The sequence below is a fragment of the Balaenoptera acutorostrata genome, chromosome 4 (genome assembly GCF_949987535.1).
Source record: "Balaenoptera acutorostrata chromosome 4, mBalAcu1.1, whole genome shotgun sequence".
Lineage (NCBI taxonomy): Eukaryota > Metazoa > Chordata > Mammalia > Artiodactyla > Balaenopteridae > Balaenoptera > Balaenoptera acutorostrata.
The window spans coordinates 72221608-72246773 of record NC_080067.1 but is presented as its reverse complement, the minus strand read 5'-3'; the positions used below and the strand labels follow the sequence as shown (position 1 = coordinate 72246773).

The following is a 25166-nucleotide window of genomic DNA, read 5'->3' as shown; positions in this document are numbered from 1 at the left end:
CCTCAACATTGCTTCGCTTCCCGGATGCCTTTCTTTTTATTTAAACATCTAGGATAGTTCTTTCTTCTGGGAAATCATTCTAAATTAAGCAGAGATGCCCTGCACAATTCCACCTACCCCACCAAGCCCAAGAAACAGAATTCTGAGTTTAACCTTTGGGTTACAATCTGATAAGGGGCACACATGGAATCTGCGCACAGTAGCAAAAGACCATTTTAGCAAAAGTCAGGGCAGCATAATGCATTGGAGCCCTGTCTCTGCTACTTTAGAGCTGTGTCACTCTTCTTTTTCAAAAATTTTTATTGAAATATAGTTGATTTATAATGTGTTAGTTTCAGGTGTAGAGTAAAGTGATTTAGTTATACAATACATACATACATATATATATATATTCTTTTTTTACATTCTCTTCCATTATAGGTTATTACAAGATATTGAGTATAGTTCCCTGTGCTATAGAGTAGGTCTTTTTTGTTTATCTATTTTGTATGTGTTACTCTTCTGAGCTTTGATTTCCTCATCTGCAAATTGGAGTTCATGTTTCCTGCCTCAGACAATTGTTATGAAGATTGAATTAAATGAAGAAGAGTAATTTTTAAACTATAAAGTGCTACAGGAATATTACTTACTATTTTTTATCAAAAAATAAGTGGAGATTGCCTTATATATTTTCATTTCTCTTTCCAATTGTGAAATGTTACTCTGGCCCACTGGTAACTCTCCCTTACTTGGTGCTTCAATTTTAAAAGGATAATATAAACATTTACATTTGTGTAGCCACTGACAGTTTAAAAGTAATTGTCTAATACTTTACAAAAATTACAAGATAACCAAGAAAAATACGAGGAAAAAAACCTAAGAAAAATGCCATTTAGAGATCATCAAAATTATATAAATTATACAAATATAATGGTAAATGCATGGAAAGCACTTATCACAAGGTACAGTTTAAGTGCTCAATAAATGTTACCTATTAATGTTATAAAATCTTTGACAGAAGATTGCATGGAGAAAAGCTGGAATAATATATACCAAAAATTAACACTAGCTGTGCTTCTTTCAAGAGCAGTGGATTTCTAATGGATTAAAGACTGTATTAAAACAAATTCACTAATTTAAAAAAACAAAATGGAAAGCCCACTCAAGTTCACCTAGCTACACTGATAATAAGTAGCAGAGCCAGGAATCAAACCCAAGTCTTCTGATTCCAAATTCAGGACTCTTTCTATGACACCAGGCTGCTTCCTTGACTTCACTTTCATTCTGTCTTTATGTCCGACACAGATAGTTAGTCAGATTTCACCAAAGTCTGAGGATAAAAACCTAGGTGGGTTTCAGGAGAAGCAGGCAATGAAACATGCTGAAAGTATTTGCCATGAAGATGAAGAGCAAGAGTTACTTGATCCCAGCCACTAGAGGCAAGTCCTCTCATTCAGGAATAAGAGGGATGAGAACAAAAACCCACACCACCACTTCACACTAATGTGTGTGGAGGGAAGATCCCATCTCCTCCCGCCTCCTGAACCACCACAGACAAAGACATCTTGAGTACATTTGACTGAAGAGCCACGTCACTGCCATCGTATTGCACTTTTCTGAGACTCAATAGAGTGTCAAGATGTTCTCCTTGGTACTGGCTTAATGGATCACTTCTAAAAGCGTATGCACTATTTATTGTAAAAGTCCTTTCCCAGAGGGCCAAGAAAGACAGTACGAGGAGGAGATAAACATCATCCTCTCTTTACAGCTGTAAAGTTATAAAATTCCTAAATGGGTTGGGCTGGGCTGGAAGCCTGAGTCTCACTTGAAGTCTCCTTATGGTATTCTTTTTTTTTCTTTTGAATTTTTAAATTTTATTTTACTTATTTATTTTTTATATAGCAGGTTCTTATTAGTTATCTATTTTATACATATTAGTATATATGGTACACTAAGAATACCTTAGGGTATTCTTAATGGTTTCAGCTAACTGGGATCTCACTGGAGCTGATAGCATCTCTCTAGTTCTCCTTTTGGTCTCTCTGTCCATCCTCCTTGTATTTGCTACCCAAGTGCCTTCAAACTCATTTTTCTAATCTACTGAATGATATATCTGTCTAAATTTAGAACATCTCAAAGAAGTTAATCTGCACTAGTTTGGGTGATATCCCTTGGAAAATGCTTTGACTGACTTAATGCTATTTCATGCGCTTACCACCTATAGAGGGCAGGCCTATATAAATATGTCAGGATTACTGCCCCTTTTGAAAACTAATGGAGATGGCATCTGTACACATATGTAGAACCATCTATTCAATACCACTATGAGGAGGCTCTATGGACACCTCAGACACATTTTTCCCCCCACAACTTTATACAACAAGTTCTGTAAAAAGTGAATGACAAGACTGTTGGGAGGATTAAGTGAGACTGTGTGCACAGTTTCTCCTCCAATGATTGGCACATGGTGGTTTCTCAATAAGGTAGAGTTACCATGTCCTTCTTAACTTAGAATTGTGGCACAGACAGCCCATCAGTTTGCCAGGCCAAAGCCCAAGCATTACCTGGAACTCCTTCCCCCTAGATGATTAAACACAAAGATCCACAAAGCCCAGCTATGTCAGTTGTCAGCTTATCGCTTCTCAGTTCCTAATGCACACTTCAGTATATGCTCTATGATAAACATCAGATTCCCTTAAGCACTTCTGCTTTCAAGTGTGCCCCATGTTATGATTCTGCAGTAGAGAGCACTAAAGGGATACAGAGGAAGAAGAGGCCTTTTGGAATTCCCAGCTTAGGCTGGGAGTCAGCAGGTTGATGCGAGAACAGCCAGTGTCCTCTGCCCCAGGCAGAACACAGACCTTCTGCAACCTTGCAACCTCTGCTTGGCATTCATCTTTCCTCAGCCACCTGTCCAGACTTCATCCATTCACCAATGAAAAAGGTGACTTTTTGCTGATTTGGATAATAGTTTTTGAATTCTGGAAGTATATTTCCTCAACTTTTTTGTGCTGTGACAATATTATAGCCACAGACATGACTCACTTTTAAACTTAATCTGCATTGTTAATATATCTTCTATTACTTTCTTAAGTTTAGACAATAAACAAAACAATAAATCAAACTCTGATCTCTAGTTTGCTTATTTCCACGGGATAATCACTATCACCGGGGCCAATTCCAAGCTACCAACCTGATATCACTGAACATCCAGTTGGTAGAGATGGGCAGGAACACACTGTCGTGTATTATTTCCACCACACAAATAGAATAGGCAAAAATAACCCCCAGAGCATACATAACAGCAAAGTGAAGTAAAATCATCAGAGGATGAGGCATTTTGAGTATATTACCTTTGTTTTAAATTTATTTGGGGTGAAAGGTAAAAACCCACCAGACCAAACAAATGAAGAAGAAATAGGCAGTCTACCTGAAAAAGAATTCAGAGTAATGATAGTAAAGATGATCCAAAATCTTGGAAATAGAATGGAGAAAATTCAAGAAATGTTTAACAAGGACCTAGAAGAACTGAAGAGTAAACAAACAATGATGAACAACACAATAAATGAAATTAAAAATTCTCTAGAAGGAATCAATAGCAAAATAACTGAGGCAGAAGAACGGATATATGACCTGGAAGACAAAAATAGTGAAAATAACTACCGCAGAGCAGAATAAAGAAAAAAGAATGAAAAAAATTGAGGACAGTCTCAGAGACCTCTGGAACAACATTAAATGCACCAACATTCAAATTATAGGGGTCCCAGAAGAAGAAGAGAAAAAAAAAGGGGGACTGAGAATATATTTGAAGAGATTATAGTTGAAAACTTCCCTAATATGGGAAAGGAAAGAGTCAGTCAAGTCAAGGAAGCACAGAGAGTCCCATCCAGGATAAATCCAAGAAGAAACATGTCAAGACACATATTAATCAAACTATCAAAAATTAAATACAAAGAAAAAATATTAAAAACAGAAAGGGAAAAACAACAAATAACATAAAAGGGAATCCCCATAAGGTTAACAGCTGATTTTCAGCAGAAACTCTGCAAGCAGGAAGGGAGTAGCAGGACATATTTAAAGTGATGAAAGGGAAAAATCTACAGCCAATATTACTCTACCCAACAAGGATCTCATTCAGATTCAACAGAGAAATTAACACCTTTACAGACAAGAAAAAGCTAAGAGAATTCAGCACCACCAAACCAGCTTTACAACAAATGCTAAAGGGACTTCTCTAAGCAGGAAACACAAGACAAGGAAAAGACCTATAATAACAAACCCAAAATAATTAAGAAAATGGAAATAGGAACATACATATCGACAACTACCTTAAATGAAAATGGATTAAATACTCCAACCAAAAGACATAGACTGGCTGAATGGATACAAAAACAAGACCCATATATATGCTGTCTACAAGAGACCCACTTCAGACCTAGGGACACATACAGACTGAAAGTGAGGGGATGGAAAAAGATATTCCACGCAAATGGAAATCAAAAGAAAGCTGGAGTAACAATTCTCATATCAGACAAAATGGACTTTAAAATGAAGACTATTACAAGAGACAAAGAAGGACAATACATAATAATCGAGGGTTCAATCCAAGAAGAAGATATAACAATTGTAAATATTTAAGCACCCAACATAGGAGCACCTCAATACATAAGGCAAATGCTAACAGCCATGAAAGGAGGAGTCGACAGTAACACAATAATAGTAGGGGACTTTAACACCCCACTTTCACCATGGACAGATCATCCAAACTGAAAATAAATAAGGAAATACAAGCTTTAAATGATACATTAAACAAGATGGGCTTAATTGACATTTATAGGACATTCCATCCAAAAACAACAGAATACACTTTCTTCTCAAGTGCTCATGGAACATTCTCCAGGATAGATCATATCTTGGGTCACACATCAAGCCTTGGTAAATTTAAGAAAATTGAAATCCTATCAAGTATCTTTTCTGAACACAACGCTATGAGAGTAGATATCAATTACAGGAAAAAATCTGTAAAAAATACAAATACATGGAAGCTAAACAATGCACTACTAAATAACCAAGAGATGACTGAAGAAATCAAAGAGGAAATCAAAAAATACCTAGAAACAAATGACAATGAAAACACGATGACCCAAAACCTATGGGACGCAGCAAAAGCAGTTCTAAGAGGGAAGTTTATAGCAATACAATCCTACTTCAAGAAACAAGAAAAATCTCAAATAAACAACCTAATCTTACACCTAAAGCGATTAGAGAAGGAAGAACAAAAACAACCCAAAGTTAGCAGAAGGACAGAAATCATAAAGATCAGATCAGAAATAAATGAAAAAGAAATGAAGGAAACAATAGCAAAGATCAGTAAATCTAAAAGCTAGTTCTTTGAGAAGATAAACAAAATTGATAAACCATTAGCCAGATGAATCAAGAAATAAAGGTAGAAGACTCAAATCAATAAAATTAGAAATGAAAAAGAAGAAGTATCAACTGACACTGCAGAAACACAAAGTATCATGGGAGATTACTACAAGCAACTGTATGCCAATAAAATGGACAACCTGAAAGAAATGGACAAATTCTTAGAAAAGCACAACCTTCCGAGACTGAACCAGGAAGAAATAGAAAATATAAACAGGCAAGTCACAAACACTGAAATTGAAATTGTGATTAAAAATCTTCCAACAGGGCTTCCCTGGTGGCGCAGTGGTTGAGAATCTGCCTGTGAATGCAGGGGACACGGGTTCGAGCCCTGGTCTGGGAAGATCCCACATGCCACGGAGCAACTAGGCCCATGAGTCACAGTTACTGAGCCTGTGCGTCTGGAGCCTGTGCTCTGCAACAAGAGAGGCTGTGATAATGAGAGGCCTGCGCACCGCGATGAAGAGTGGCCCCCACTTGCCACAATTAGAGAAAGCCCTCTCACAGAAACGAAGACCCAACACAGCCATAAACAAAAACAAAACAAACAAATAAATAAATAATTTTAAAAAAAATCTTCCAACAAACAAAACCCAAGGACCAGATGGCTTCACAGGCAAATTCTATCAAACATTCAGAGAAGGGCTTCCCTGGTGGCGCAGTGGTTGAGAGTCTGCCTGCCAATGCAGGGGACACGGGTTCGAGCCCTGGTCTGGGAAGATCCCACATGCCGCGGAGCAACTAGGCCCGTGAGCCACAACTACTGAGCCTGCGCGTCTGGAGCCTGTGCTCCGCAACAAGAGAGGCCGCGATAGTGAGAGGCCCGCGCACCGCGATGAAGAGTGGCCCCCGCTTGCCACAAGTGGAGAAAGCCCTCGCACAGGAACGAAGACCCAACACGGCCAAAAATAAATAAATAAATAAATAAATTACCAGAAAGTAGCCTATCAATGATTAACATTTAAAAAAAAAAAAAAATTCAGAGAAGAGCTAACACCTATCCTTCTCAAACTCTTCCAAAATATTGCAGAGGGAGGAACACTCCCAAACTCATTCTACGAGGCCACCATCACCCTGATACCAAAACCAGACAAAGATGTCACAAAGAAAGAAAACTACAGGCCAATATCACTGATGAACATAGATGCAAAAATCCTCAACAAAATACTAGCAAACAGAATCCAACAGCACATTAAAAGGATCATACACCATGATCAAGTGGGGTTTATCCCAGGAATGCAAGGATTCTTCAATATACGCAAATCAATCAATGTGATACACCATATTAACAAATTGAGGGAGAAAAACCATATGATCATCTCAATAGATGCAGAGAAAGCTTTTGACAAAATTCAACACCCATTTATGATAAAAGCCCTGCAGAAAGTAGGCATAGAGGGAACTTTCCTCAACATAATAAAGGCCATATATGACAAACCCACAGCCAACATTGTCCTCAATGGTGAAAAACTGAAACCATTTCCACTAAGATCAGGAACAAGACAAGGTTGCCCACTCTCACCACTATTATTCAACATAGTTTTGGAAGTGTTAGCCACAGCAATCAGAGAAGACAAAGAAATAAAAGGAATCCAAATCGGAAAAGAAGAAGTAAAGCTGTCACTATTTGCAGATGACATGATACTATACATAGAGAATCCTAAAGATGCTACCAGAAAACTCCTAGAGCTAATCAATGAATTTGGTAAAGTAGCAGGATACAAAATTAATGCACAGAAATCTCTTGCATTCCTATACACTGATGATGAAAAATCTGATAGAGAAAGTAAGGAAACACTTCCATTTACCTTTGCAACAAAAAGAATAAAATACCTAGGAATAAACCTACCTAAGGAGACAAAAGACCTGTATGCAGAAAACTATAAGACACTGATGAAAGAAATTAAAGATGATACAAACAGATGGAGAGATATACCATGTTTGTGGATTGGAAAAATCAACACTGTGAAAATGACTATACTACCCAAAGCAATCTACAGATTCAATGAAATCCCTATCAAACTACCAATGGCATTTTTCACAGAACTAGAAGAAAAAATTTCACAATTTGTATGAAAACAAAAAAGACCCCAAAGCAATCTTGAGGAAGAAAAACGAAGCTGGAGGAATCAGGCTCCTGGACTTCAGACTATACTACAAAGTTACAGTAATCAAGACAGTATGGTACTGGCACAAAAACAGAAATATGGATCAATGGAACAGGATAGAAAGCCCAGAGATAAACCCACACACATATGGTCATATTATCTTTGATAAAGGAGGCAAGACTATACAATGGAGAAAAGACGGCCTCTTCAATAAGTGGTGCTGGGAAAACTGGACAGCTACATGTAAAAGAATGAAATTAGAACACTCCCTAACAACATACACAAAAAAAACCTCAAAATGGATTAAAGACCTAAATGTAAGGCCAGACACTATAAAACTCTTAGAGGAAAACTTAGGCAGAACGTTCAATGACATAAATCACAGCAAGATCCTTTTTGACCCACGGAAATAAAAACAAAAATAAATGGGACCTAATGAAACTTAAAAGCTTTTGCACAGCAAAGGAAACCACAAACAAGACAAAAAGACAACCCTCAGAATGGGAGAAAATTTTTGCAAATGAAGCAACTGACAAAGGATTAATCTCCAAAATTTACAAGCAACTCATGCAGCTCAATATCAAAAACACAAAAAACCCAATTCAAAAATGAGTAGAAGACCTAAATAGATGTTTCTCCAAAGAAGATATACAGATTGCCAACAAACACATGAAAGGATGCTCAACATCACTAATCATTAGAGAAATGCAAATCAAAACTACAGTGAGGTATCATGTCACACCAGTCAGAATGGCCATCATCAAAAAATCTACAAACAATAAATGCTGGAGAGGGTGTGGAGAAAAGGGAACCCTCTTGCACTGTTGGTGTGAACGTAAATTGATACAGCCACTATGGAGAATAGTATGGAGGTTCCTTAAAAAACTAAAAATAGAACTACCATACGACCCAGCAATCCCACTACTGGGCATATACCCTGAGAAAACCATAATTCAAAAAGAGTCATGTACCACAATGTTCATTGCAGCTCTATTTACAATATCCAGGACATGGAAGTAACCTAAGTGTCCACTGACAGATGAATAGATAAAGAAGATATATATACAATGTATACATATATACAATGGAATATTACTCAGCCATAAAAAGAAATGAAATTGAGTTATTTTGTAGTGAGGTGGATGGACCTAGAATCTGTCATACAGAGTGAAGTAAGTCATAAAGAGAAAAACAAATACCATATGCTAACACATATATATGGAATCTAAAAGAAAAAAAAAAGAAAAAAAAGGTTCTGAAGAACCTAGGGGCAGGACAGGAATAAAGATACAGATGTAGAGAATGGACTTGAGGACACAGGGAGGAGGAAGGGTAAGCTGGGACGAAGTGAGAGAGTGGCATGGACATATATACACTACCAAATGTGAAATAGATAGCTAGTGGGAAGCAGCCGCATGGCACAGGGAGATCAGCTCAGTGCTTTGTGACCACCTAGAGGGGTGGGATAGGGAGGGTGGGAGGGAGACACAAGAGAGAGGGGATATGGGGATATATGTATACATGTAGCTGACTCGCTTTGTTATACAGCAGAAACTAACACACCATTGTAAAGCACTTATACCCCAATAAAGATGTTAAAAATAATAATAATAAATAAAATAAAATTCAAAAAAAATTTATTTGGGGGTGAAACTAATTTAATTTAATTTTACATATAATAATAACTTGTAAAAGTATATAATTTAAAGAATTAACAACTGATTCTCAAAATTCCTGAAATCCTACCATTCACCTCTTATGAGCACATGTGAACCAGCTCCAGCATGCCACTGGATCAGACCCTCAAGGATATTGCATAAGTATCTAATATGTCACCTAGTCTCCCACCCATTCATTGATCCTCCACATTTCAAACATGTATGGGCCACAAACCCTGATCTACAATTTCAAATTCAACAAAACTCTGAAAATTGCAGCCGTGGTGCAAACTCACTTTGCTGTAAAACCAGATCTGAACCAGCATGACCATTTATTCTATTTTTAATATACATGTTTCCCTGCAAAGATATTAATATGTTTGATTATGGGGGGTTGTCCCAGACCTCCACTTGGGGCATAAAATAAACAACATATGCATTGTTTTACATTTCCAAAATATGAAAAATTCTCAGCTGATTCAAGGGTTTTGGATAAGGGATTGTGGACTTTTAGTGATCTTCATAAAATATAAATACAGTCACATGTTCTCACCCATCAGAGCCTCCCTATCACCTAAGGGATAGAATTGAAGTTCTTAAACATGATACACAAGGCCCAAAAGCCCTTTTCAAGTTTCCTCTCAACAGCTCCCACCTCGCCCTCCTATATCAAACTACTTCTAGGAGTCTGACCAACCATGACTAAAGATGGAGCTGGGCTTATTAGTCACCCCACATCTACACCGTATATCCTTGGGGAAAGAATCATAACCCAGCTATTGCAGGGGTGTGGTGGTCCATCTTTCTTGCTCTATCACTTATGGGATCTTCATCTGGCCACTCCATTTTCCCTAGTCTCCACCTCTCATCTATAAAATGGGAATCATACTAACTAACAAGGACATAGGGAAGGTAAAGCAAGTTCATGGACATGAAGATACTTTTGCATGTGCTATATACTACATTAAAAGGGTTTTTACTATTTATCATTCTGAAACTGGAATACTGGTTTGAAAGCAGATATTCTTTAAACCACTGATGAGTAGCCAGGGATTTCTCATCTACCCAGAAGGAGCTGAAAGTTGATGTACATGAAGCCCAATCTTTTCTGTCACATACAAAAAAAGTGTTATGCTTGAAAAGAGTCTTGTGTGGTTGGTGAGGCTGGGGAAATTGGTCTATGTTACAGCCCCTGTAACTTGCAGGAATGGATGAGTCATATTCCATTAGAAAAAGGAAGAAAGGGGACAAGAGCAGCCCAGGCTCTCACCTTTCTGGGCCTGTGTGTTTATACATTTGTTTTGTTCAGTCTTGCTGTTGTTATTTTGGAGGTTTTGTTTTTTGTTTGATTGGCTTTGCTGTTGCTGTTTGTTGCTGCACTACAAATAAACAGAGGACTTAAGTCTGAAAGGTCATTCAAAACCTATGCATGCCCCTTCTTTGATAAACAGCTTCCTATCTTCTGCTGGAACAGTTACAGTGAATGGGAGCCCATTCATTTAGTCCAGATGCCTGAACATTTTCTTTACAACTGGCACCTCCTTCCATTACATGAAGGCAGTCTGAACCAGCTACAAAGAGTAACAGGCAAAGAAAAGAAACTGGCAATGTCTTACTCTGGTAAAAACGACTGGAATCAGATCTTTTCTTGAAAGCAGATTTTGATGGAGGGTTGTGGGAGAAGTGAAAGAATTTTGAGAGAGAAGAACGACCAAAAAAGAACACAAAATCACTACAATTTAAAAAGGAGAAATGGGTTCCAATGTGCAAAGGAAGAAAGTCTGATAGCAAATAAGCAAATATGATTGCTTGAAATTCTACATGTACAGGATACATGCCTCATTATTGTCCTTAATATAAATGGGTACCACAAGACAAAAGAGAAATAGAAAACTAGTTGCCAGAGAGTTCTTACCAACTTTCTGAGCTTCCTATTAGGTTCAGAGGTAGGTACAAGACTTGCGTCTTTGGGGCAAAGCTGTTCATATTTACCTGAAAACTGCTGGTGTTAGCAATCATCCTAGTTGATGTTAAATCAAGCACACAATTATAGTGTTAAACCTCAATGAAGGTCACACAATCAGATTTATCTTTCGAAAATTGATATCTACAGGCCATTGTAATCACTGAACAGAAACATTCAAGCAAGCAAAAAAACAAGTCAAACTTCTATACAAATAAAACCAAACAAAATATGCACCATTAAAGAAATTACTGATTCTATTATTTGAGAATTCAAAAATAGCCACCACTGGATTTGAAAGACCATGTTTGTGCATTCTTTCTTATAAATGAGATACATTGTAGAAATGAAATGAGATATATTGTAGAAAAAAAGTGAGATACATTGTAGAAACAAAATAGGTAAGTGTTTACTTCTGATGTGACCTTCAGAATTTACGTAGACATCTCGCTTAATCAAGGCAGCCTTTTCATTTGCACAAATCATATTTTATTCTGCAGATGGGAGGTGGAGAGAAGAGAATAAAATGTAAGTTGGTGAAAGTGAATAAATTAAAAGACATTTCATTAAAGGTAACCCAGAGATGATAGAGATAGAGATGGACAAGATAGAAATAAAGGTAGAGGCTACCAATAACAACGTCAAAAACTATTGCCTTTTACCAATAGTTAGTACTTGAGAACAGAGGAAGGACACTGATGTCCATTGAAAATCCACTATGTGCTAGGGACTTTGCTAAGAATTTTAAAATGTTACCTTGTTTAGTCTTCATAACAACTTGTCAGGTATATATCATTATCTACAATTCATAGATGAAGACACAAATGCTCAGAACTTGTCAGCTTGGTTTTCAAAAATTCATTTTAATTCAATTTTTGGAACCCATTTGAAACAAAAATATGATATGGTGGTCAGAAAGATGGATTCACATGTTATTTGGTTCTGCATTCCTTTGATTGAGGGATTTGTTCTGCTCGACTGGAAGGTTAAACATTCCAGTGTTGTCCTCCTAAAATGTATTCAAAGAAGATGTCCCTCCCAGAAGGGAAAGATAAAATGATTCTTCACTCAGGTGTAGAAATGACTGAGCTTTCCGGCTGGAACCTTTGGTGATTGTATTACGAAGAAAACTTACTGAACCAATTAAGTATCTCAAATGGAGTTCTAATTGCATTCTCCACTTAATATCATGGATTCTGCAGAAGAAAAGAGATGCCTCTTACCCTTATTATGTGCATATTTTACTTATTATTATAAGGACCATGGCATTCCTAATATTCACCTGGTGGGTGGAAAAAAGGTCACACAGACACTAGAGTTTCACGGTAGGACAGAAAGTTAACCATCTTCATTGTGTCTTTGGCAATGAAAACCCCTGTAGCTAAGATAAGTCTTGAGGGTGAATGGAGCAGTCATTAAAGTGACAAGCACTTAAGTGTTAGATTTGTTTTTTATCTTAACTCTGGACAGGTGGCCTTTCTTTTGAGGGCTTTTTATTTGCTTGTTTTGTTTTTTTAAATTTGTATTTTATATTGGAGTATAGCTGATTAACAATGTTGTGTTAGTTTCAGGTGCAGAGCAAAGGGATTCAGTTATACATGTACATGTATCTATTCTTTTTCAAATTCTGTTCCCATTTAGGTTATTACAGAATATTGAGCAGAGTTCCCTGTGCTATACAGTAGGTCCTTGTTGGTTATCAATTTTAAATATAGCAGTGTGTACATGTCAATTCCAAACTCCCAATCTATCCCTCCCTACCTCCAAGGTGGCCTGTCTTTATCCTGCATGATTTCCCTAGTTTTGTTGCTCATGTTATTGTACCCAATTTACCTAATGATAAAATTCACACTGTATATGTTGATCTCATTCATCCTCTTTCCCAACCTTCCTTTCCACTGTACCCAGAGTGGGATGGTTAGTAGCCTGATGTGGTTGGAGGGAGAGTACTTACAAGAAACAGAGATTGGAACCAGAGAGATCAGTTAGGAGGCTAATACAATGGTCCCTGAGAGCCCTGATGAGGGCCTGACCTAAGGTAGTCACAGTGATGGTTGAGTGAAGCAACTAGCCTGGAAAACAGTGATAGAAGTCAAACCTGGTCATACCATCAGCCATGGGGCACCATGAAACTTTACTCTCCAGCTGGATATGTCAATCAATTATCTCACTGTAACCAGGAGAAATTCTTCCACTGGGCCATCTCCTATTCTATTATGGTGTTGTCAAGGAAGGCTAGATTTCCACTGCCTTTCACTTAGTCATAACTACTCACTCTGTCAAGAGCCAGAAGCCTTGAATTTTCTCTCTAGAAGTCTTGGCAATGTGGCCTTTCAAGTCTTCCGTGGCAGTCTCAATGGCCCCTGGCTGAGTAGGAAAAAGAGAATACCTAGTTTAGAGAAGACTGAGTCCTCTTCATGCTTATGATTAATTACTATATCCCAGCAATTCCTCCAAAAAGTTGACCAGGAAAGATAATTCTTGGAGTTGCCTGTTTGTTGTAGGCACTGCCTGCTGGAGAGCTTAGTCTTAAACTCTGGTAATTACTAAGTTGCTCTCCTTGGGTGGGACAAAAGTGATCCAAGTCCTGTGAGATTTTTATAATCTTACTCACATTTTCTCATAGAAATGAAGATAGTCATTTTCAGAGCACCAGTTTTTCTAATAAACAAATGTGTATCAGGAAGTTCAATGCATTTAGCAATACATACATTTCTAAAATCTAACCTTTCTCTCTTCAAAGAGTACATGGCCATAAAACACAAAGGAGGAAAGCTTCTTCCAATATTCTGACTATAATTTTATCTGGCTCTGGGAAATGAATTTTTTGTCTCCTTACCTCTCTCTTTTTTTACCTTTATCCAAAAAGGAATTCCTACTATGAGCCTGCCTCTAGCTTAAAAATGGATTAGCCCTGTCTTAATAATAAATTCATAGACCCTCTAGCTCAGTGATTCTTAAACTTCAACACATATCAGAATCACCTGAAATGTGTCTTAAAACAGATTTCTGGGCACTGTCCACAGAGTTTCTGATTCAGTAGTTCTGGGGTGGGCCTGAGAATTTGCATTTCTAACAAGTTCCTGGGTGATGCTGTTGGTGTGGGACTCTACTATAAGAACCATTGTTCTCTAGGCAGTTACTCTCAGCCTTGGTTACCCATCAGAATCACCGGTGGAGATTTTGAAAATCCTAATGCCAGGGCTGTGCACCAGGCCAGTTATATCAGATACTCAGTGGGATTCACGTAACAGTACATCAGGAGTTTTAAAAGCATCCCAGATAACTCCAATGTATAGCCAAAGTTGAGAACCACTACAGCCAAGGGCTTATCTATTATAAGCCATTCCATTTTATTAGTGTGAAAACAGGGGTCTGTGTAGGGAAGTATATAACTTGTCAAGTCCACTCAGCTAAGAAGTGACAGAGACAAGACAGGAAACCCAGACATTCCACTTCCAGGCCTACAACACAGTGCTGGTCTCATGCCCAACCCTGGGACAAGTATGTTACAAGTTCTCATATATTCTCTGTATAATAAGGCTTTATGCTAGACACCTAATCTTCCATAAACATTAACATTCCTAATCCTCCTTAGCTTGAGACCTTTCTCTCCCGAAAAGAAATGGGGATACTAGCCTGGCTAGGACCCATTCAAATATCTTCTCCCAGAGGTGAGGCGATTGTAGGATTTTGGTTTGCTTGTTTTCTCAGACTATGATAAAAGGCTTTAAAAGACGTTGGCCACAGAGTCCATCAGTTAAGAAAAATCTTATATGAGTCCACATGTAAAATACAGGAAAAGAATGGAGCTGCTTCAGATGAAGTGGTAGTAAATGGTACAGAACTTTACGTCCTTAGCTGTCCCCCTCCCTTCCACTCATTCCACACAGCACAAGTCATCCAGGAAATGGATAGGACAACTACAGAGAATTGAATGACCTGGGTTCATAGTCCAGATATGTCATGAATAAATTCTGTGACCTACAGATAATTATTTAACTTTCCTTGGCTTCCACTTCTTTATCTATAAGACAACTGAGTAGACTGAACCAAAGCTTTCTGAGCCAAGCTGATGATCAAAACCTCCTGGAAATCTTCAAGAAAATATAATCATAGCCTTTTACACTGAGAGATTCTAATTTTCAATTTTAACAAGTTTCCTGTTGGATTGGACAGTCAGCCAGGGGACTGAATGATTTCCAACTCTTTTGTCATCCTCCGCTGCTGGTTAAAGGATTGTCAGAAAGCTAGTATGGTACCCCGTGTTTGCTGAAACCTGTGTGTCATAAAATCAGTAAGTTCTGGGACACTAGTCAAATATGCCTTGAGCTCCCACTGACACAGGAGATTGTGTCAACATCACTGGTTTCCAGTAATCCAGCTGGTAGGACTGGACTACCCTGCAGGGAAATTTCCTGATTCTGTGACAATTCTCCCATCACCCGTCATCTTCGGCTCCCCATGATACAGCCTGACTCTACTAGGCCCACTGGTCAAAGTTCTCTAAAAAATGATGCTTTCTTTGATGACTCATCATGGCTATTTTTCCTGTCTCTTTTCCTGTATTCACATAATTTCTGCCTCAAGCTAATATAACTTGGTAGTGAAACTAATACTTTTCAGAAGAAAAAAATTATAAGTGGAATTGGAGAATAATGAAATAATCCTAAAATAAGCATTTTGTTGGATGCTTTTATGCCATACACTTTGCCAAAAACATGTAAAGATGAATAAAAGAATGTAGAATTTTTCAAAACCTTACTTGTCTTCCCTATGGAAGGCAATTGGCAAAAGCTATCAAAATGATCTAATCTTCGATCCACACATTCCATTTCTGTGAAGTTATACTATAGATACTCTTGCATATGTACAAAATGACATATGTATAAAGTGTCCTTTGCAGCCTAGTTTGTGGATAGCAAAAACTTGGAAACCATGCAAATATCTATCAATAGTAGACTTGTTAGGTATATTATGGGATATATCCATGCAATGAAATATGATAAATATGTAAAAAATGAAGAAACATGTACTAATCTTTGATTTCAAAATACGTTATTAAGTGAAAGGAAAAAAATGTTCAGAAGAAAGGATAAATATGCCACCTTTTTGTGTGAAAAGGAGGAGAATGGATAAGAATAAGTATTTGTGTTTGTACAGGCCTAAAGTCACTCTAGAAGGATACATAGAAAATGTTAACAGCGGTTCCCTAAGGGTAGGAAAGGAACTTGGTGGATAGAGCCAGTGGATGGGTGTTGTTTGGTTGTACACATTTTCAAAAGTTAAACATTAAAAATAAAGTGTATTCCTTATAGAACAGTTTGGAAGTCTCTGGAGTTCTGTCCATGTCCTCACTGCCTGAATTCTTACCTTCAGTAGAAATATCAGTTATGCCTCTATGGAACAGTTATGCATCATATCCTGATAGAGTATTTAACTCTCCTCCATTTGTTATTATTGGTTACTATGATAAATTAACTTCAGCCTTTTAGTGTCAAAAATGAAATAAAGTGTGTGAACACTTTGACTTGTGTCCAGAACAAGGTTTTAAATCTCAGCCTTTCTGCTGGCTGTGAGACCCATGTTAAGTCACCTTGTCATTCCATGCATCAGTGTAAACATTTGTTAGATGGATAAGATATCATTAACTGTAACAGAGCTGTTAGGAAATGGTGAAAACATTTGGTAACACTGAAGAATAGAAGACTTTATTATCATTCTTCTTGTTAACATTAAATAGAAGGGAAATCATTGTACTGGGATTGGGGGATCAAATGGTTACTGCAATGGAACAACTAGCTCTGAGACTCCTTGCAGTCTAAGATTAATAAGAAAGTATAATGGAATGATATGTACTCATCACTCGACCAGAGAAAGCCTGGCAAGAGAGTACACATACATTTCTAATTCTAAATTTTAAGAAAAAATCATTAGGGGGATCCTTACTTATAAGTCACTACATAGCTTAATGGTCAATATTTTCTCTAATAGTCTAGCACTAAATATTTTCAATCAAAACAAACGTACTGAGGAAAGTTCAAAGACATATGTATTTGTCTCCTTGTGTTTCCTTGAGCTAGAATAGCCCAGGGCCAGTAGTCACACAAACAATATTCATGTCTGCTGCTAATATTTTCCCATATACTGAACCCCTTAGCTAGACAGTGAGAGGAGGGGACAAGATAGAAAGGAATGCTCCTAGGGACTTAGACACAATCAGCTCTCCCTTGAGGGTGTCGTCATACCAAGAAAGAGTTTGCTTTGTGGTATATTCATAAGGTAAGGAAACCAGCTGTGAATTGGATGTGATTTGTAAAGCCCAGGCAAATTTGTCTCTCCCTGAAAATGAATGAAATGCTTCTTATTTCATGATTGTTAAGTGTCTGCCCTCAGATAGAAACACCAACTTTACTACCATCTTCAAAGGATTTCAGTGTAAGGAGGGGAGTCAAGAAACATTTTGCCCAGTGAGATATATAATTTCTAAATCACAAAGAAGCTCACACAGACAATTACAATACAACAATACAATATATTTAGTTGTTCCCAGTACAAGAGCAAGACATGGGGAAGCGTGTAGTAAGAGAAGAGGGAAAAGGAGAGAGTATGAAAGTCAAATTAGTGTCATGAAGGTAACAGCATCTTGCCACACAATGGGAAGTCCCAAACCTGCTTATTAAAATCTTGTTGCTCACAATAGAACACAGGCTATAAAAAGGCCATGGGGAACCATTAATTAAATATTAAAAGATCAAAGAGTTTTAGTCCCATTAGTTTGTATGTAATTTACATTCTCAAGTATAAATTTAGAGATAATTCCCCATCTCTAATTGCTTTCAACTTCCTGATAAGGTATCTGCAAATATAGAATCCTACAGGGAGTTTAAATATATCTTTCCCCATGCAGATCAAGTATTGTTCCTTTCATAAGAAGTTGCTTTTGAATATCACTCTCCACAACTAAAGTAATTATCATAATATACCTCAAGTTATCAGCCTTGAGGGGTACTTTTGTTGAGAGAAGACAGTAGGCCATTTTTAGATATGTCTAAGCAATAATAGCAGATGAACAAAAATAGGAGGAAAAGGTTATCCAAGCAGACTGATAGCAAGTGGTTCAGACCTTCATTACTGTGACTCCTCATTCATTGTCCAAGGCCAGAGGCAGTGGATGGGTGGTAGAAAGTTCCAGGAGTCTTGGGTTCCTGGCCTGCTATGATCCCTAAGTTGCTGGTTGCCTTTGGACAAGTCACATATTCTTTGTGTGTCTCAGGGGTGGGGTTGGATGTTATCTGAGGCCCCTCCTGGCTCTGAGAAAGAATGTTGCTAAGCTGTATCAGAAGGGCAAATTTGCAGTAAATAAATAATTGGCTGGAAGCCTGAGGGAAGAAAGCAACAACGCAGAGTGACCCATAAAAGAACACAAGAGGTTTAAGGGACCAGATTGGCTTGTTTTATGACCAGGTATTCAGAGACGTGATCTAATGCACAATATTATGATGCTTAAAATGCCTTGTTTGTCCTAAATTGATCTATACTTTCATATCAGTCACATCTTTGCATATCCAGCTTGAAACTCATATACTGATCCTCCTTATTATTATAGCATTGGGTGTCCACTCCTGGCAGCTGAGTAACTGAGTGCCATCCTGCCTCAGCAAGCCAAGGAATAACTTTCCTTTCCAGATATGAACAAGAAACAACTTAAATATCCAGCAAAACTTAAATAAATTGTACTACATCTCCATAGCAGGATATTATAGTGTTAAAAATGATGTTATGAAACTACAGTTATTGACATAATAAATACTTGGCGTGTAATTCTATTTTTTTGCACAATAAAATGTACATGTAAGAAAAAAGTAAGGTTATTGACCAAAATGTATAAAAGCACATTCATATATTTTGGTTAACTTTGAACTATGGAATTATGGTGACTTTTATCTTGCTTGTCCACATTTTCCCATTTTTTTCAATAAACCACCTCCTGTGAAATTATTTTAAAACACTGTAATAAAATAAAATGCATGGCCAAGGAATTTCTCCACTCAGTCACTTACTGCTTTTCTGAATCTGCAAGATATATCCTTAAAATTCTTACACTGTAATAAACTGATTTATTTTAAATCACTGCGTGGGATCACGGAACTATGAATGGGAATTGGGGAACATTTGTTCTAACTTTAGCTTTGCTACTTACTAACCTCTTGGGCAAGTCAGTGCTCACTAACTGTTAGGACCTTGGGTGAGCCACTGCCCCTCTCTGGACTTCAGTTGCCTCTAAAAATGAGAGAATTGACTAGCAACTTGGTGTTCAAAGTGTGGTCTGTGGACAGAAAGCATGAGCATTGCCAGAGAGTTTATATAAATGCAGAATCGAAGGCCTCATCCCAGACCCATTGAATCAGACCAGTATTTTAACAAGCTCTCCAGGTGATCCGTTTGCACGATAAGTACTGAGAAGCCCTGGACCAGATCATCCTTAGATCTCATTTCAGCTCTAAGAAGCAAAACATTATGATGTATGTTTCATAGATCTGAGTCATTCAGAGCCCTGGTCTGATTTAATTATCCCTTGAGAAAATCAGTTAGCTTCCTTCATTTGAACCTCTTTCCTGCTACAGACCCTATACGTCTACATTTATATCTCACCTTAGGGGTCATGGTGAGGTCATGGGCATCTTAATAACATTCCTTATTACCAATAACAGAAATGTGAACGCCAAGTCAGCAAAAAAGAGAAAGAAAGCATTTAAAATAGCAAGAGATGTTGTTTATGAAATGTTAATAGATGCGTCTTACACTGTACTAAGAACTCTTTAAAAATTAGCTTATTTAAACTCCCATATAAAACTGATATTTTCGGCTTCCCTGGTGGTGCAGTGGTTGAGAATCTGCCTGCCAATGCAGGGCACATGGGTTCGAGCCCTGGTCTGGGAAGATCCCATATGCTGTGGAGCAACTGGGCCCGTGAGCCACAACTACTGAGCCTGCGCGTCTGGAGCCTGTGCTCCGCAACAAGAGAGGCCGCGATAGTGAGAGGCCCGCGCACCGTGATGAAGAGTGGCCCCCGCTTGCCACAACTAGAAAAAGCCCTCGCACAGAAACGAAGACCCAACACAGCAAAAATAAATAATAGATTCAAAAAAAAAAAAACTGATATTTTATCCATACTTTGAAGATGAGAAAATTTATATATATGTATATATATATATACACACACACATATACATACATACATACATATGTCTCCTCCCATTTCCACAGCTACCACCACATCAGCAGATTTGTGGTTTACAAGGTAGTAAAACTGGATCATTATTTATTCAAAATAATATTTATCATTGTTTCAGTCGAACCAACAATCATATTTTCATTATCCTCATATGCATTAAAGCACATTCATTATAATCACATGCTAAAAAAGAAAAAACATCTTCATATTTTGTCTCTTGGTCTGAAGGAAAGTTAATGCTGACTGTTTGGGAATGTAGCCCTTACAGATACCTCCTAAAGAGTCCTCAGGTCTACTTCAGACTCATTGATAAGATTAGAAGAAGGTTTTCCTTTCCCAAGCTCTTGAGAACTTAAAGTTATTTTCTATACACCTGTTGGAGAAGATGTTCTTCACATGAATCGTAGTCAATCACTGAAAACCTTTACTAGGGGGCCATACGTTCAATTGTACATTATGGTAGAGAGAACACCGGACTTAGAGACAGAAGATACAGAGTCTAGCTACAGCTCTTACACTAATATTACGTGACTTAGGTCACTTCACTCCTCTGAAACTTCAATACGTTTACCACTAAAACAAGAGTGATAAGCCCTTTCCTGCCTACCTCACAGTGTTTCTCCAGGGGACTGTATTTTATGAGCTACATAGAGCCACACAAATAAAAGCATCATGTAAATACATAAATAAACAAACAAAAGCTCTGTTGTAGCTTTAGACTGTGTCAATTTAGCTAAGCTAGAACTACATTTTCTAGAATTTCCTTTCCTGTCTGCTTCTAAATTAGTGCTGGCCACAAGAGACGTTTGTGTCAGATTTGAAAGGCAGAAGTGAAACATCAGTCATGATCCCTTATTGAAGATCCGGGCAGGACAATCAGGCCCAAGTGCAGCTCATGTTCACAGCTGCCAACCTCCTGTTTACTTGATGGCATGGGAGGGGGTGGGGAAGCCCCTGGACCTACAGCTCCTTTTGTTACAGTCAGACCTCCTCCCTCAGATCCTCCTTCCCTGAACTGGGTAAGTGTGCAGCTCGCTCAGTGGAGAAGAGCACTGGCTTCTCCTGAAAGTGACTCACATCTTCAAGTTCAAACTTGGTGGGAGACAAACACAGGTTCCATTTTTCCATGGTGGGAGCCGCTCGGTCAAAAGGAATTCCAGTTTGTCCATTCAGGTTCAGGTTTTTCCCTATTTCCTATTCCTACTTCACAACAGCCAATTGGTTGATCTATAGCAACTTCAGACCCATCATCAGATGCAAAGACAACAGCTTTGCATAGACTTCTCAGGCAGCTCTCTTAATTGAACCAGCTTCCAATGATAAAGTCCTTATTCTATATCATTCATCACTGTTCTTCTCTCATCAAATCCTGTTCTTCTCTCATCATCACTATCAAAGAAAAGGACACTTTAAGGGATGCTTTGATTTCTTTCCCAGCTATATCTTACAACTTAACTTTGCATATTCAATAAAGTTCTCATACTTTGGAAAATAAACCATTTGCTTTACCTATGCAAAAACACACAAACACACACATAGTATAGAACATGTCAAAGCACTCTGCACATTTGAGTCACTGAATATAGGTTAAGAGTCACTGAATATAGGTAATATAGGTATATATCTTCAAACACACACACACACACACATACTGAGTCTCTTTAGCTACAACTTTATCTTAACCAAAGATATATTTTAAAGGCTAACAAATCAGGGTTTGTTAGTTAAAGCATTATAAATAGTCTCAAACTCTTGGCCACCACTTATTTAGGAGTTGAGGTGAAAAAAATTTTTTTCAACAAAGAGATGTTCCATGTACACTTGAAGAATCTCTCTGTTGCCACAGTGCAAAATCTGCAATGTTGCCGCCAGTTGATGGTAGCCTACAAGCTCACTGCTTTGATGCACAGGGAAGAAGCTCAGCTCCAACTGCAGCTACAGGTTTGGAATAAAGTGTTTGTCCCCGCATTGTTATACCAGCATGCCCATGTAGACCCTTGAGGTTTAGCCCATGCTCAGCAACCCTTTCCACTCCATTACCCATGTCTTTTCCAGACTTATAACAAATACTCCCTCTGGGCTCCCAGCTTTATATTCTAGCCAGTCTGGTTCTCTCTCCATAGAGCATTAATTTATTGAGGTCAGGTCTAGCATGAATACAGGACTGAGGAGCCAAAGACCCATGGAGGCTGGAGGACCTGCTTCTCCTTGATACTATCTGGTGGTCAAAAATAGACCCTTAACTTCTCCGAAATTCAGATCCTTCACCTATAAAATGGAGATAAGGATGACTACTTCACAGTTATTGTGACTATTACACAAGATAACGAACATGAAAACAGTTGGTAAAACATGTGGTATATGGAAGGATATTAGGATATTTTTAAGGAGAAGTCTTATGTAGTATTTAAATTCATGATTTTATTATTTTACCCGTGTAACGAAGTACTTCCGTGAGATATAAGGCTGGTGATAGGGACTGGGGTAGAGTGCTGATTCAGTCACGCTTGGAGGCCTTGAAGTCTGCCTTGGCCCTGAGACAGTGCCTGGGTCACCCTCCTCCGTGGACAGCTGATCAGTCTCAGAGGTTGCTTCAGAGACACAGGCTGGAATCCTTCAAAACTCCCAATGGTTGACATTTCTTCATCTTAAAACTAAGGAAGAAACAATCTTCTCAGAAAAAAAAAAAAAAGTCACCTGTGTCCTAGCTATGCCAAAACACTGTATGGTGAGCAAATGATGCTCCTGAAACTGACAAACCCACCACACGTTCACTAAGCAGAGGCACTGATGGATGCAGTTCAATAACACAGACTCTACAATCCTCTGTGGACATTTACCAGGGGAAAGAAGCAGAGACCCTCTGGACAGAGAAAAGGAAGCTGCAAGTGTTTCCATTTTCCCCATCTTTATTCCCAGGGACAGGAAGCTGAACAAGGGAACAGCAGTATGAAATCATTATCAGGGCTTCCCTGGTGGCGCAGTGGTTGAGAGTCTGCCTGCTAATGAGGGGGACACGGGTTAGTGCCCTGGTCTGGGAAGATCACACATGCCGCGGAGCAACTGGGCCCGTGAGCCACAACTACTGAGCCTGCGCGTCTGGAGCTTGTGCTCTGCAACAAGAGAGGTCACGATAGTGAGAGGCCTGCGCACCGCGATGAAGAGTGGCCCCCGCTTGCCGCAACTAGAGAAAGCCCTAGCACAGAAACGAAGACCCAACATAGCAATCAATCAATCAATCAATCAAAAATAAATAAATCTAAAAAAAAAATCATTATCAGACAATTTCTCTTCAAGTCTTCATAGCATTTTTGCTTGAAAACCTACTAGCCTGCAAGCTTATTTAAGAGTTAAAAGCAATGATATCGCACCTTCTTGTGTACTTTTTGGGTAGTAATAGGGCATGAAAGCACTTAGAACTGAGCATATTTTTAACCGCAAGGTGGCAATTCTAAAAATGTATCTTCAAGGATACACGAGGAATATAGCCAATAATTTATAACTGTAAATGGAATATAACCTTTAAAAATTGTGAATCATTACATTGTACACCTGTAACTTATATAATATTGTACATCAACTATACTTCAGTAAAAAATTTTAATAATAAATAAATAAATAAAAGTGTATCCTAAGGAAATAATTTAGACAAATGCAAAGACGTAAATATACAAGGTTGTGCATTACAACACTGCGTCTAATAGTAGAAAAGTACATAATTTTATGTCTAATAGCAAAACATCGTGTATAATAGCAACATTACACACTCACACAACACTGCATCTAATACCAAAAAAATATAGTGAAACTAAGTATCCATCAGCAGAGAATTGGCTAAATAAGACATGTTATACTGCACAATGAATACAATGTAGTCATTACAAATGTGAGGATATATTTTTACCATGGAATGATATCCAAAAAAAAAATTGTTAATGGAAAAAATGTTATAAAATATTATGAATAATGTTATTCAAATTTGTTACAATAATTCAGAAAGAAAGAAGGAAGGAAGGAAGGAAGGAAGGAAGAAAGGGAGGGAGGGAAGGAAGGAATAATACCTGGACTTGCATATGTATATACATGTGTGGTAGGACAGAGGTTAGAAACAATCTAAAAGGAAATAAAATAAAGTATTAATAATGATTATCTCTGACAAACTAGTGGTTACCAGTGAGGAGAGGGAAAAAGGGAGGGGCAAGATAGGGGTAGGGGATTAAGAGGTACCAGCTACTATGTATAAAATAAATAAGTTATGAGGGTATATTGTTCAGCACAGGGAATGTGGTCAATATTTTATAATAACTATAAATGGATTATAATCTTTAAAAATTATGAATCACTATGTTGTACACCTGAAACATATAATATTGTACACTAACTCTACCTCAATTAAAAAAAATGATTATCTCTGGGTGATAGGGTTACAGGTGATTTTTATTTTCTGTTTTCATAAGTCTCTGGATGCTTACAATGATTATATCTGACTTAAAATGAATAGAAACACAACAGATTTATGTATATTTTGTAAATGTAAAGAAGTAACACTAAGCAAAACAAAATAGAAGGTACATGCTAGCTTAGCAAAAAGTGCCCTCAGTCAAGTGGCCATTCTCAAGCGGAGGCCACATAATTATGGCTACAGCACGCACACCACCAATGCTACAAGGTAGGATGGTCTCACACACAGCATGACAGTGGGACTGGAAATGCCATCTTAGTGTCAAGGTTGCCTCAGCGTTCTTAATCAGACAAATTCCATTCCTTTGTTCTTGTGAAACACCAGAAAGTGA

At 37.9% G+C, this 25166-nt stretch overlaps 1 protein-coding gene across 1 annotated transcript in view; it reads right to left on the bottom strand.

The window, feature by feature from the left end:
• TPRG1 (tumor protein p63 regulated 1) overlaps nucleotides 1–23012 on the bottom strand; it is a 111271-nt gene extending 88259 nt beyond the window's left edge. Inside the window, 3 exon segments of the mRNA XM_007195223.1 lie at nucleotides 13411–13502; nucleotides 22807–22961; nucleotides 22964–23012. Coding sequence (XP_007195285.1) covers nucleotides 13411–13502; nucleotides 22807–22961; nucleotides 22964–23012 — 296 coding nt within the window.
• Nucleotides 23013–25166: the final 2154 nt, after the last annotated feature.